We start from the raw sequence: 14,312 nt of genomic DNA on the forward strand, positions 1-14,312 counted from the left end.
CTGTAGCTGGTAATTACTTCATATACAATATGTATTTGCAGAAAATTGACTTTTTAAATTATGCCCTACCTTCAAGATAAAGTCCATGAAGCATGACAATCCCATAGCACTTAGCTCAGAATTATTTAAAGGTAGTATGCATCTACCAGCTTTCTCCAATTGCATATATTGCCTATAGTTTTCCTTAGTTAACACCATTTGGTACAAGGGAGGAGCGCAAGCAAATGAAACTTTGCATTGAAACGCAGATTAGCAAGAGTGAATCAATAAGGTTTTGGAGTAGATTTGCAGCTCGGGTTGTTGGTGTTGAGGTTAGTTGGCCTGCCGAGCTGGTTTGTTCTTCCGCCAACGTTTCGTTACCGTGCTTGGTAACATCCTCAGTGCAGCCTCTGATGAAGCATTGGTGTGTTTTCCTGCCTGGCTTTTAAACCCTGGGGTCCGTTGCGATGGATTGCCTCACTTTCGGGTTTCCTTCATAGTGGAATGTATATATGGTCGAGTTCAATGTGTTTATTAATAGTCTGTTTCGTGGAGTGCCATGCTTCCAGGAATTCTCGTGCTTGTCTCTGCCTAGTCTGTCCTAGTCAAAGTCATGGTCCTCCTTGACCATGTAGATTGAGATGAGTGAGTATTGGTTGTGTCTTTTTGTAGCCAGGTGGTGTTCATGTACTCTTGTTGTTAGTTTCCTTCCTGTTTTTCCGATGTAGTGTTTCTCACAGTCTCTGCAAGGGATCTTACAGATGACATTGGTCCTGTCATGGCAGGGAGTGGGTCTTTAGTTCGAGTGAGCACTTGTCGCAGGCTTGATGTGGGTTTGTGTGCCACTCTGATGCCCAGCGGTCGTAGAAGTCTTTTTGTGAGTCCTGACGTGTTCTTGATGTAGAGCAATGTGATGATTGTGTCGGGGCTTGTAGAATCTTTCTGATGCTGTTCCAGAGGGCATCTCCTGATCCAGTTCTTTAGATATCCTTTATCCTTGAACATTTGGAAGAGGTATTCCTCCTCCTTTTGGTACTGTCCAAAAATGTCTCCATCTCAGGGTGGCCAGGCAGAAAATCTACAGAGCTTGGAGTTCACTGACATCATTTCAGTCACTCCCCATGAATGATTTTAGATAATGTCCTTTAAAAAAGAAAGAACAGTTGTGGCTGCAGGTTCAGCCATGTCTCAGGATGATAAGCATTGTACTGAACCCTAACATGAACATTTAAAAAAGAATGATCAAAAAAGACAACAAATGAAGTCTTCCCAGCCCTTGAATAACAAGGATCACAGTGAGAAAGTTGAGACAATCACATAGATAACCAAACAGGAGTTTTTCAATGTTGAATGCAAACATTTTCCAACCAAGTGTTGAATGGCAATATGAGATTCTTGCTAGTGTGAAATGAAGGGCCTATTTGTGTGTATTAACACATATTCAAGTCCAAAATGGAAGTGGAAGAGCCGGGTTGTATCCGAATGCCTGGCCCAGGGCTCATCTGCTTTCTTTATTTCTTTGCGCTCTTGCTGTCTTTTCTTCCCCCTCTTTGGAGGTCTTTTCTGCATCTATGGTAAGGTGAGAGCCGGCCTCCAAAGCATGTGCAGTCGCAGTGGCAGGAGTTGGCTCCTCAGGGAGAGTGAGCTCAGCATGGAGGAGAGATGGTGAGTGTTAACTATCAAAGAGAAGATGGTGATACTTCTGCTGGCAGAACGGAGAGGGAGCAGTTGCTGCAAGTATTGGATAGGTTTATCCCACTGAGGCAAGGAAAGGACAGTAAGGTGAAGGAACCTTGGATGACAAGACATGTAGAACACCTAGCCAAGAGGAAGAAGGAAGCTTACTTAAGGTTGAGGAAGCAAGGATCGGACAGGGCTGTAGAAGTCTACAATTTAGCCAGGAAGGAACTAAAGAATGGACTTAGGAGAGCTACAAGGGGGAATGAGAAAGCCTTGGTGGGTAGGATCAAGGAAAATCCCAAGGCGTTCTATGCTTATGTAAGGAATAAGAGGATGGCCAGAGTAAGGGCAGGGCCAATCAGGGATAGTGGAGGGAACTTGTGCGTGGAGTCAGAGGAGGTAGAGTAAGTCCTTAATGAATACTTTGCTTCAGCATTCACCAATGAGAGGGACCTTGACGTTTGTGCGGACAGCATGAAACAGGCAGATATGCTCAAACAGGTTGATGTTAAGAAGGAGGATGTGCTAGAAATTTTGAAAAACATGAGAATAGATAAGTCCCCTGGGCCAGACAGAATATACCCAAGGTTCTTACAGAAAGCAAGGGAAGAGTTTGCTGCCCTTTTGGCAATGATCTTTGCATCCTCACTGTCCACCGGAGTAGTACCAGAAGATTGGATGGTGGCAAATGTCATTCCCTTGTTCAAGAAAGATAATAGGCATAATCCTGGAAATTACAGACTGCTCAGTCTTATGTCTGTGGTAGGCAAATTGTTGGAGAGGATTCTGAAAGATAAGTATTTATGATTATTTGAAAAATCACAGTTTGATTTGAAATAGTCAGCATGGCTTTGTGAGGGGCAGGTCATGCCTCACAAGCCTTATTGAATTTTTTGAGGATGTGACAAAACACATCGAAGAAAGTAGAGCAGAGGATGTGGTGTATATGGATTTTAGCAAGACATTTGATTTAATATCTTATTAAATGTTAGGCTCATTCAGAAAGTAAGGAGGCATGGGATTCAGGTAAACTTGGCTGTCAGGATACAAAACTGCCTGTCCAGCAGAAGACAAGAGGATGGTAGTAGAAGGAAAGTATTCAGCCTGGATCTTGGTGACCAGTGGTGTTCTGCAAGGATCTGTTCTGGGACCTCTGCTGTTTGTGATCTTTACAAAATGACTTGGATGAGGAAGGGGAAGGGTGGGTTAGTTAAGTTTGCTGATGACACGAAGGTTGGTGGAGTTGTGGACAGCGTGGAGGGCTGCTGTAGGTTGCAATGCGACATTGACGGGATGCAGAACTGGGCAAAGAATTGGCAGATGGAATTCAACCCAGAAAAGTGTGAAGTGATTAATTTGGAAGGTTGAAATTACATGCATGATACAGGGTTAATGGCAGGATTCTCAGCAGTGTGGAGGAACAGAGGGACCTTGAGGTCCGCATCCATAGATCCCTCAAAGTTGCTACCCAAGTTGATAGGGTTGTAAAGAAGGCATATGGCATGTTGACTTTCACTGGCAGGGGAACTGAATTTAAGAGCCATGAAGTTATGCTGCAGCTCTATAAAACTCTGGTTAGACCACACTTGGAATATTGTGTTCAGTTCTGGTCACCTTATTATAGGAAAGGTGTGGAAGCTTAAGAAAGGTCGCAAAGGAGATTTATCAGGATGCTGCCTGGACTGGAGGGCAGATCTTAAGAGGAAAGGTTGAGAGAGCTAGGGCTTTTTTCATTAGAGCGAAGAAGGATGAGAGGTGACTTGATAGAGATATAGAAGATGATGAGAAGCATAGATAGAGTGGATAGTCAGAGACCAGGGCAGAAATGACTATTATGAGGGGACATAATTTTAAGGTGATTGGAGAAAGGTATAGGGGTGATGCCAGAGATAGATTCTTTACACAGAGAGTGGTGTGGCGTGAGCAGTGGTAGTGGAGTCAGATACTTTAGAGACTTTTAAGTGACTCTTAGATAGGCACATGGAGGATAGTAAAATGTAGTGTATGCAGGGTGGATTGATGTTAGTAGGATAATAGATTGGCACAACATTATGGGCCAAAGGGCCTGTACGGTGCTATATTATTCTGTGTTCAATATTCTTCTTGCTACAATGCTGTGTGTTCCTCCAGATGGCTGAGAGTGCACTGACCTGGGTGGCAACCTTGGCTGTGGTTAGCATAGTCTGCTGTTGAGACCTCCCCTGTTGGCGTTGTGGGGAGATAAAGTCCCACTTGTGCATCACCCCATCCTGTAGGATCTCCAAGTCCCTGCCTTCAAATTAAAGCATTAAATTTCCCTTTTCTGCCATGTCCAGAGCAAATGTCAGGAAGTATGCAGGGCAGCTCAGTACTAACAGTTTTTGTTTGTCTGGGTGCTCAATAGCCTGGTAAAGATGGCACACAGCAGCACCAGGAATGTCAGTCAACTTTGGAATTTCCTGGCAGTGATGAGTTGTTCCAGGAATACCACGGTTATCTAGGGCCAGAATCTGTTGAGGGTGTCACAAGGGGTGGGTTAATTAGTAATGGATCGATAGTTAATGAAGTGCATTTGTAAGATACGGTGAGAAAATACACTAGAGTTTACAGCAACAAACCTTCCTAAAAATTTGATGCAATTGACACTTAGCCAATAAGACTTAACATTCTGACCGTAGTGACTGGAAATCATCTATCTGTTTGGCCACAAAGGTTATGCATTCATTATCACAAAGTCAAAGTCAGTGTGGTAACAAAGATGAATTCCTATCAGATTCTATGACCCAACTATAGCATTCAATCAATTGAACATGCATGATTCATTATCAAAATTGACCTGTAAAGAGATATAGCAAGTTCCATTGAATTTTGGCTTCAGAACAGAAGGTTCAGATTTTTAGTTCAGAAGAACCCAGAGTTTTCTTCACCCGGAGGGTTGTTAATCTATGGAATTCCTTGCCCAGTGAAGTAGTTGACACTACTTCGGTAAACATTTTTAAAGCCAAGGTAGATTTTTTTTGAACAATAGAGGAATTAAGGGATACAGTGAGAGCGCGGTAAGTGGATCTAAGTCCACAAAAAGATCAGCCATGACCTTATTGAATGGCGGATCAGGCTCGAAGGGCCAGACAACCTACTCCTGCTCCTAGTTCTTACGTTCTATGTTATGTTCTAAGATGAAACTATTTCTCCTCTCAGGGAAATCAAATCAGTTCATGTGAACCAGACGTCTCATCAGCAGTGATTTCTAGTCTGCACAGCTTCCATGTTAGGAGATTTTTAGATAGAAATCTTTTAAGTTTTTAGAATTACCAAAGATTAAGCCTACAGAATTGTAAAAGATTCATGCTGGCAGAGTTAGAAAAAAAATCATAAAATTGTTTCCACAGTTCAAAAAAACAAAACTGGGGAAAGTCAATGAAGTAAAGACTTATGAAACTGAGATATGAGTGATACTTCTCTGGGATTAAGTTGTTTTAATGGATGATGTTTGAAAACAGATAGAAATACCCTAACACAAGAGTTTCAAACACTCTAAACATGCAGCTCTGTTTGTTTAATTTTCTTTTGGGAGAAGTTCTCCAGTTCTGAAGAAGAGTAACTAGACCTGAAACATTAACTCTGACTTCTCTGCACAGATGCTGCCAGACTGGCTGAGATTGCCCAGCAATTTTTATTCTTGTTTCTGATTTCCAGCATCCACAGTTCTCTCAGCATCTGTGAAGGAAGAATCAGAGTTAATGTTTCGGGTCTGGTGACCCAGTTCTGAGGAACGGTCACTCGACCAGAAACATTAACTCTGTTTTTTCCTTCACAGATGCTGCCAGACCAGCTGAGTTTTTCCAGCAACTTTGTTTTTGTTACTGATTTACAGCATCCGCAATTCTTTTGGTTTTTATCCACAGTCCTTTTCTTTGTATTACCAGAATATCTCATGAATTTAAAATTAGTTCAATAAATCTTAGACTTAAAAAGAAATATTGAAGGTAATGGTGATCATGAAAATGGCAATCATTGTTAAGAAGAACCAATATCTCTACAGCCCTTTAGAGAAGAAAATCTGAATCCTGGTATTAAAGATGAATCTACCAGACTCGAAATGTTAACTCTGCTTCTTTGTCCACTGACACCAGCCCTGCTGAGTTTCTCCAGCATTCTCTGTTTCTGATTCAAAATTCCAGCATCTGCAATATTTTGCTTTTATTAGAGAAGGAAATCTATCATCCTTACATAGTCTGGCTTATATTTCACTCTACATCTGCAGCAAAATGGTTGTCTCTTAACTGTTCTCTGAACTAGCCTAGCAGGCTACTCAATAATTTAGGAAGATAGTCACCATCGCCTTCTCATGGACAGTAAATGCTGGCTTGCTTGTGGCATCCCATGCAAGAATTACTAAAAATGTTATAGATGTTCTAAAATGGTTAAGGAAAGATACAGTTTTGCACCATAGACCGTCCTGAAGAAAAATTAACTTCTAACACTAATTAACTGTACACAAAATGTGGTGGTGACACTCACTGCTTCCCTCACTTACTCACCCCTTCCACTGGTTCTGAATTATGCCTTTCACTTAGCCCTTCCAGATGTGGCATATAGATGGATGCTTCTTTCCTGAATAGCAATTAAGTTCAACACAAGGATCTTTAGGTTCATTTGTGAGCAGCAACCTCAAAGATAGCAGGTAACTAGACTTTGAAGGGCCATTGGACCAGAAGTGTTAATTCTGCCTTCTGTCCACAGATGCTGACTGATCTGCTGAGATTTTCCAGCAATTTCTGTTTTTGTTTCTGATTGCCAACATCCATGGTTCTTTCGGTTTTATGTTTAGGGTACCTGGGTTTGAATGAATTTCAAATGAATAAAAATCTGGAATTAAAAGTTTAATGATGACTATTGCTTGGGGGGGAAATAAAAATCTCGTTTTAGGGAAGTAAACTGCCACCCTCACTAGGTTTGGCCCACATGTGACTTCAGACTCACAGCAATGTGGTCAACGTTTAACAGTCCTCTGAGCAGTTAGGGGATTGGTATTAAGTTCTGGGCTAGCCAATGATGCTTACAACCTGTGAATTAATAAAAACGGAAAGCCTCCAACAGTGATCATCGGCATTGTCATTTATACGTAGCTGCGATAACTTCTATAATCAATCGCTTTTCTTTTTCAGCAATTCAGTATGGTTTTACCACAATATTTGTGGCAGCATTCCCCTTGGCTCCATTACTTGCATTTTTAAATAACCTGTTTGAAATTCGTTTGGATGCCAAAAAGATGGTTTGGCTTCTCAGGCGACCGATACCACGAAAAGCAAAAGATATTGGTAAGATTTAACCAATGCCATTTATTTAGTTATGTGGTACTCAGTGTGTACTTTATGTGTAACTTTGACAAATCAGAGTTTGATCTATATTAGGTGAGAGCTCAAAGTTTTAATGAGCTGCCTTAAAAATTATTTATGTGCAATTTGCTCGATACTTGGTGCCACACATTGCGTGGCCTAGGTAGTGCTTGCTTGCACTGTAATTTTTGAAACAAATTTATTTCTTTGTCATTGGGAAATAAGTATTGCATTGATTGAACCACATAGAAGGAAAGTGGTTTGGGGGGATTATGCATTCATATTGCAGCAAGTATGATTTTCTAGCCATTTAAGTTTAGAAAAATGTTGGATATGATGGGTACAATTGAATGTCACCCCATCTCTCATCCCCATTCCCAGAGATGAGCTGGGGGAGTGTTGCAATTGATCATGCAGAATGGTGTAGGACAGAAATCTCGTTACATTCCCTGAATCATTCCACTCCGATTATGGTAGGGTCAAGAAGACTTGAATACCAGGTAATGTCCACTGAAGGAAATTGGTCCAAACACAGACAAAAGGGTTGAACTCATCAGATAAAATGAGAATGATGATCCTTGACATCAAGGAAACATTTGACTGAGTATGGCATTAAAGTGACATCAGTAGGAATCAGTAGAAACATTCTCCACCTGTAGGCATCATACTAGCATCAAGGAAGATGAGAGATAACAAGGTGTAGAGCTGGATGAACACAGCAGGCCAAGCAGCATCAGAGGAGCAGGAAGGCTGGCATTGACGAAGATGATTGTGTTTGTCAGAGGCCCATCATATCACTGCAGGAGCTCCTGAGGGTGATGTTCTAGCCGACTATTTTCCTTCCATAATAAGGTCAGAAGTGGGGTTGTTTGCTGATGATTATACCATGTTCAGCACAATTCATGTCTTCTCAGATACTGAAACATTTACTCCACACAAGTGCTAGACAATGACAATCTCCAACAAGGAAGAATCTAACCGTCACCTTTTGACATTCAATGAATTAAGATTGCTGAATATTGCCAGGGAAGTCAATGGTCTCGTGGTATTATTGCTCAACTAATAATCTAGAGAACCAGGTAATGTTCTGGAGACCAGGATTCAAATCCTGCCATGGTGGGATAATGGAATTTGAGTTCAATAAAGAATCTGGAATAAAGAGGCTAACAACGATCATGAAACCATTGTCAAGAAAAACCCATCGGGTTCACTAATGTATTTCAGGGAAGGAAATCTACCATCCTTACCTGGTATGGCCTACATGTGACTCCAGATCCATTGCAATGTGTTTGACTATTAACTGCCCTCTGGGAAATTATGGGTGGGCAATAAGAGCTGGTCCACCCAGTGATGCCCACATCTCATACATGAATTTTTTAAAAAGTTAATCATCCTGGGGTTACCACTGACCATAATGGACCAGCCTATAAATGCAGTAGCCATAAGAACAGGCAAGAGGTTGGTAATTCTACAGCAAGTAACTCACCTCTCGACCAACATTTCCCCTAATTTTCCCTGCCTCTGCATGAGCTTCCGGTCCACATGGCTGCATATTTAGACAGAATTTTGCTCCTGACTCCTCAATACCTGTCTACAAAAGTAGAAGTCAGGAGGATAATGGAATATTCTCCACTTGCATGTATGAGTGCAGCTCTAACAATACTCAAGAGGTTTGAAGTTACTGGGACATGGTAGATGGGTTGATAGCATCCCATTCAAGATTTTAAGCATTCACTCCCTTCAATGATGCACAGTGTGTATCATCTTCAGATGCACTACAGTAACTCACCATGGTTTCATCAACAGCTGTTTCCACACCCACAAGCTTTACCAGCTAGAAGGATAAGAGCAGCAGATGCATGTGGACATGACACCTGCAAGTTTTTTTTCCAAGTCACATATCATCCTGACTTTGAACCATGTCACTCACCATTCCTTCACTGATGCTGGGTAAAACTTCTGGAGTTCACTCACTTAAAGCACCATTGGTTTTCCTACATCACACAGGCAGCAACAGTTCAAGGAGGCAGCTCCTCACCACCTTCTCAAACAGAATTAGGAATGGGTGATAAATGCTAGCCTAGTCAATGATGTTCACATTCTATGAAAAAAACTACCAAATTGTGGCAGACAGTGAGATCAACAAGTCATTTAGCAAATTTTGAGTTCAATGGCAAATTATGGCCCAGGAAGGAGATTCTGTTCTTGGCAGGCACTCAGTGCCTGATCATATGATACAGCATTTGGAAGATAAGATCTCACTGAGAGCCAACCCCATATCTTTCATAGACTCATAGAATAATGCAGCACTGAAGGGGTCCTTCTGCTCATTAAGACTGCACCAACAAAAAGTCATACTAAATCTATACTAGCTCCTCTTTCCAGCACTTGGCCATAACCATGAATGCTATGACACTTCAAGTGCTCGTCCAAGTATTTTTTAAAAAGGGTGTGAGATTTCTTGCCTCACCTACCCTCCTAGGCAGTGCATTCCAGATTCCCACCACCCTATGAGTGAAAAAATAATTTCCTCAATACTTATACTTTTTCTTCTGCCTTTCACTTTAAAATTGATCCTTTGACTATGTAGAACAGCTGCTTTCAAAGTACATCACCTCACACTAATTAGGGTTAAATGCCACTGAATGATCCATCTATATCATCTTGTCACCCGAGACTTTCTTCCGCACTGTCAATTTTCCAGCCAACCTTTGCGTCAACCGAAAAAATTACTTATCATCCTGCCCATATTTTCTTTGATATAACGAACAGAAGCACTGATCTCTGTCGTATGCCACTTGACCATGGCTCCAGTCACACAAACAGCCTTCTACCGCCACCCTTTATCTCCTACCACTAAATTGATTTATATCCAACTTGCAGGGTACCTTGATGCCATCTGCTTTTACCTACTTTATTAGTTTCCTGTGTGGGATCTTGTCAAAGGCTTTGCTGAAATCCATATAAACTGCATCAACAACACTATCCTCATTGACACACCTGATCATTTCCTCAAAGAACTGAATCAAATTTGTTAGGCATGGCCTCCCTCTGACAAAGTTATGATCAGAGATAATAGGAACTGCAAATGCTGGAGAATCCAAGATAACAAAGTGTGAAGCTGGATGAACACAGCAGGCCAAGCAGCATCTCAGGAGCACAAAAGCTGACGTTTCGGGCCTAGACGCTTCATCAGAGAGGCTTGAAGATACTGGGACATGGTAGACGGGTTGATAGCATCCCATTCAAGATTTTAAGCATTCAGTCCCTTCAATGATGCACAGTGTGTATCATCTTCAAGATGCACTACAGTAACTCACCATGGTTTCATCAGACCCTCTCTGATGAAGGGTGTAGGCCCGAAACGTCAGCTTTTGTGCTCCTGAGATGCTGCTTGACCTGCTGTGTTCATCCAGCTTCACACTTTGTTATCTCTGACAAAGTTATGCTGATTATCCCTGGCCTAACTTTCTATCTCCAAGCGGAGATTTATTCTATTCTTCAGAATTTTCCTCATTAATTTCCGTACCACTAATATGAGACTTACTGGTCTATAATTCTCTGACTTCCCCCATTCCAACCATCCTCATCCTGTGACCTTCTCCTGCGACACCTTATTTGGAACGCCCATCCTGCCATCACTTGCTGTTCTCCAGGATTGCCAATAATTAACCCTGATGAATGCCCAAGGGAATGATCAGCAGCAATAACAGCTCTGACCATCACTGGGACTCCTCAGAGGCATAATTTTTACCCTTCTTGGGGCATCCCTGCAATTAAGTGTCACTCATGAGGTGAAAGCCTTAGTGTCAGATTTCCTAATGCTTATTAGGCAATTTATTTTCTCTGAGGTAAGGCATGGTGTGTGCCACCAGTTTTGTCACCCACTGCCTCTGGACCTCTGTCATTCCCACTAAATTCTGCCTAATGTATTAATTGCCTGATTCTCTTCTCTCCCCTCAAACAATATTTTCTACCCAGCCACCAATTAGAAAAGTGCACTGTATTCTCTAGTAAAGTAAAGCTTATCTAGCTTTATACAGTGGCAGCCATTTTCTATGATTCATGTTACAAGTGTGAGTGCCCTGCTGCTCTTGTTGTTTAAACATAGGTTCTGTCTTTCAAAGGCAAGTCTGATGTTCAAGCACCCAATTTTACTTGGCCCAGCTAAGTTTCTAATCAAAGTGCAGAATTTCAAATTTCCTGGTCTAGATCTATGCTACTTACACAAAGGGCTAACTTTAACTCTCACAGCCTTCCAGAAACAGGTTAGGTTGTTAAAACTAGTTATTCACATACATGCTATTCAACTCCCATTATTTAAATAGCTTCACTGAGCAGAAATATACCCACCTGAAACTGATTGGCTGTTTTTTCAAATGTGCAGATCAGTGGTTAATAGATTAAAAAAACTAATGATTTGATGATGGGAGAAAATATTCAGTTGTGTGTAAGAGCATTGCTGAATATACAGCAAAAAGAGAAAAAATATACATGGTTAACTGTATGGTAATGATGAGACAACTAAGTGAAAGGCCAGTAGAAGTACAAAGCAGAAAAATACAGATACTAGAAATCGGCTAATTATTCAAAAGTTTTCTGTTTTAATTTTCGAAGAAGTCAAGACAGGTACAATTTCTTTAACTTCATGGTCTGGTAACTTGTCAACACTTTAAATAATCTTTTTGGAACTATACTTCCAGCATTGATTGTCGCCAGTCATGGGTGCATATTTGGTATTAATGTATGTGTGGATTTATTTGGAAAAGCATGGAGCTGGAGTTCTCAAAATATCAAAATGCCCTCTCAATGTGTATGAGTACATGCCAAGAGCATGTTTTATAAAATTATTCCTTTGGGGTTCCAGCACCAACATGCATGATCACTAGAGCAAGTTCCTACAGGCATGTGACACCAGTTGAACACTAAGTTAAATGAAGGAGAAAGGAAACATTAAGGATGTACACCTGGAAAAAAAATTGTTCAAACATTTTGAATTTTCCTGTTATGGCAATTGGAAAATTATGGATGACAGATATCTCCGTGTCTCTGTTTCAGGAATATGGCTGGATATTCTGGAAACAATTGGTGTTCTTGCTATTATTGGAAATGGGTTGGTAATTTCCATCACATCAGATTTCATCCCTCGGCAAGTGTACAAGTACAGTTATGGTTACTGTGCAGATCAAAAAAAAACCAACATGGAGTGAGTACATGATGTGGATTAAAGAGGTACAAAATATACAGTACAATCAGTAGTTTGGTGCAATTTGACAAACCACCAGGAGATTCAGCTACAGATTATGATTATTTATTCATCCATACGCATGACAATCCAACATTGAGCAATCTAAAACAGTACTGTGAAAAGCCACAAGGGTTCATTCCTAATATATGCGCGTACATTTACTCAACTCTAATTTTATCAGCTTAAAATCACATGTTAAATGAGTGTCCCAGCATAAGTTATTTAGTTCCTATGGCACATTCATCAGAGATTGTTCTTATCATCAAAAAGTTCTCATAACTCAGAGCAGTCTAGACTGCCTCCTTATTTCTATCATCCATTCCTAGTTTGACATGTTGCCCTAGGCTCATTTCTAACTCTGTCTAGAGTATATTTGCTTATTTTCTGTTCTGCTCATTTCTGCTCACATCTTATTTTTTTCTAACTGAAAATGGTCAATCCTTTCAGTCCACCTTTATTGTCCCTTGCCGAGCACAAGTTGGGTGTGCCAGTAACTTGAAATTGTTTTAAAATCTTGGACAGAATTTTACAACCCCACCAGAGTCCACAACATTTCCTGGATGGTCTTCCGATCTCCAACCTACCTATAACTTTGCGTTGTTGTGCAGGACTAGGGCAACTCGGCTTCCCTCGCTAAAATGGAATTTCTTAGGTAGCTAAATATTGGCTGGAGGGCTCAGGAAGAGGAGGAATCTCAGCAGCTCACCTTGTTCAGTGGAGATGGAGATGGTAGGAACATTCCCACAATGGGTTCCTTTGCATATTGAGCAATTACTAACCCCAACATTTGCTTCTGTAGAAGCTCTCTTCTCCACTCTGATATCTCCAATAGGACCTCCTCCTTGGTCTCCCCACCTCCCATCACAAGTGTGAGGCCCCCTGCACTGACCACTTAAGACCCATGGACTTAGAATTTGTGAACAGTTGTAGTACCACACCTGACCACAGTTGCCACTGGAGATGTTGGGGCAGTACAGCTGCAAACCAATCTGACTGTCTTGAAGGTCCATAATGTTCCTTCAAACCTTAAATGGCTGTGGTACTTTTGTGATCAGTGGGTGTATACCCCTCTGATTTTTTTTAGGTGGCAGGACCTAAAAACACCGCCATCTCTAAAACTCCTGTCCATTGTCCTATTCTGCTGAATTACAAAAGCTTACAAATATCAAGCCACATGCATCATTTTATGATAATAAAATGTGAGGCTGGATGAACAGAGGCAGGCCAAGCAGCATCTCAGGAGCACAAAAGCTGACGTTTCGGGCCGAGACCCTTCATCAGAGAGGGGGATGGGGAGAGGGAACTGGAATAAATAGGGAGAGAGGGGGAGGCGGACCGAAGATGGAGAGTAAAGAAGATAGGTGGAGAGAGTATAGGTGGGGAGGTAGGGAGGGGATAGGTCAGTCCAGGGAAGACGGACAGGTCAAGGAGGTGGGATGAGGTTAGTAGGTAGATGGGGGTGCGGCTTGGGGTGGGAGGAAGGGATGGGTGAGAGGAAGAACCGGTTAAGAAGGCAGAGACAGGTTGGACTGGTTTTGGGATGCAGTGGGTGGGGGGGGAAGAGCTGGGCTGGTTGTGTGGTGCAGTGGGGGGAGGGGACGAACTGGGCTGGTTTAGGGATGCAGTGGGGGAAGGGGAGATTTTGAAACTGGTGAAGTCCACATTGATACCATATGGCTGCAGGGTTCCCAGGCGGAATATGAGTTGCTGTTCCTGCAACCTTCGGGTGGCATCATTGTGGCACTGCAGGAGGCCCATGATGGACATGTCATCTAGAGAATGGGAGGGGGAGTGGAAATGGTTAGCGACTGGGAGGTGCAGTTGTTTGTTGCGAACCGAGCGGAGGTGTTCTGCAAAGCGGTCCCCAAGCCTCCGCTTGGTTTCCCCAATGTAGAGGAAGCCGCACCGGGTACAGTGGATGCAGTATACCACATTGGCAGATGTGCAGGTGAACCTCTGCTTAATGTGGAATGTCATCTTGGGGCTTGGGATAGGGGTGAGGGAGGAGGTGTGGGGGCAAGTGTAGCATTTCCTGCGGTTGCAGGGGAAGGTGCCGGGTGTGGTGGGGTTGGAGGGCAGTGTGGAGC

The 14,312-nt window shown here is 42.1% G+C and overlaps 1 protein-coding gene across 1 annotated transcript in view; it reads left to right on the forward strand.

Annotated features, from left to right (window-relative positions):
- The window catches only part of LOC125459486 (anoctamin-9-like), a 170,566-nt gene that overhangs the window by 134,013 nt on the left and 22,241 nt on the right, over window positions 1-14,312 (forward strand). Inside the window, exons 17-18 of the mRNA XM_059652224.1 lie at window positions 6,807-6,959; window positions 12,036-12,183. Coding sequence (XP_059508207.1) covers window positions 6,807-6,959; window positions 12,036-12,183 — 301 coding nt within the window. The remainder of the gene's footprint in view (window positions 1-6,806; window positions 6,960-12,035; window positions 12,184-14,312) is intronic.

The sequence above is a fragment of the Stegostoma tigrinum genome, chromosome 17, assembly GCF_030684315.1.
Source record: "Stegostoma tigrinum isolate sSteTig4 chromosome 17, sSteTig4.hap1, whole genome shotgun sequence".
Taxonomy (NCBI): Eukaryota; Metazoa; Chordata; class Chondrichthyes; order Orectolobiformes; family Stegostomatidae; genus Stegostoma; species Stegostoma tigrinum.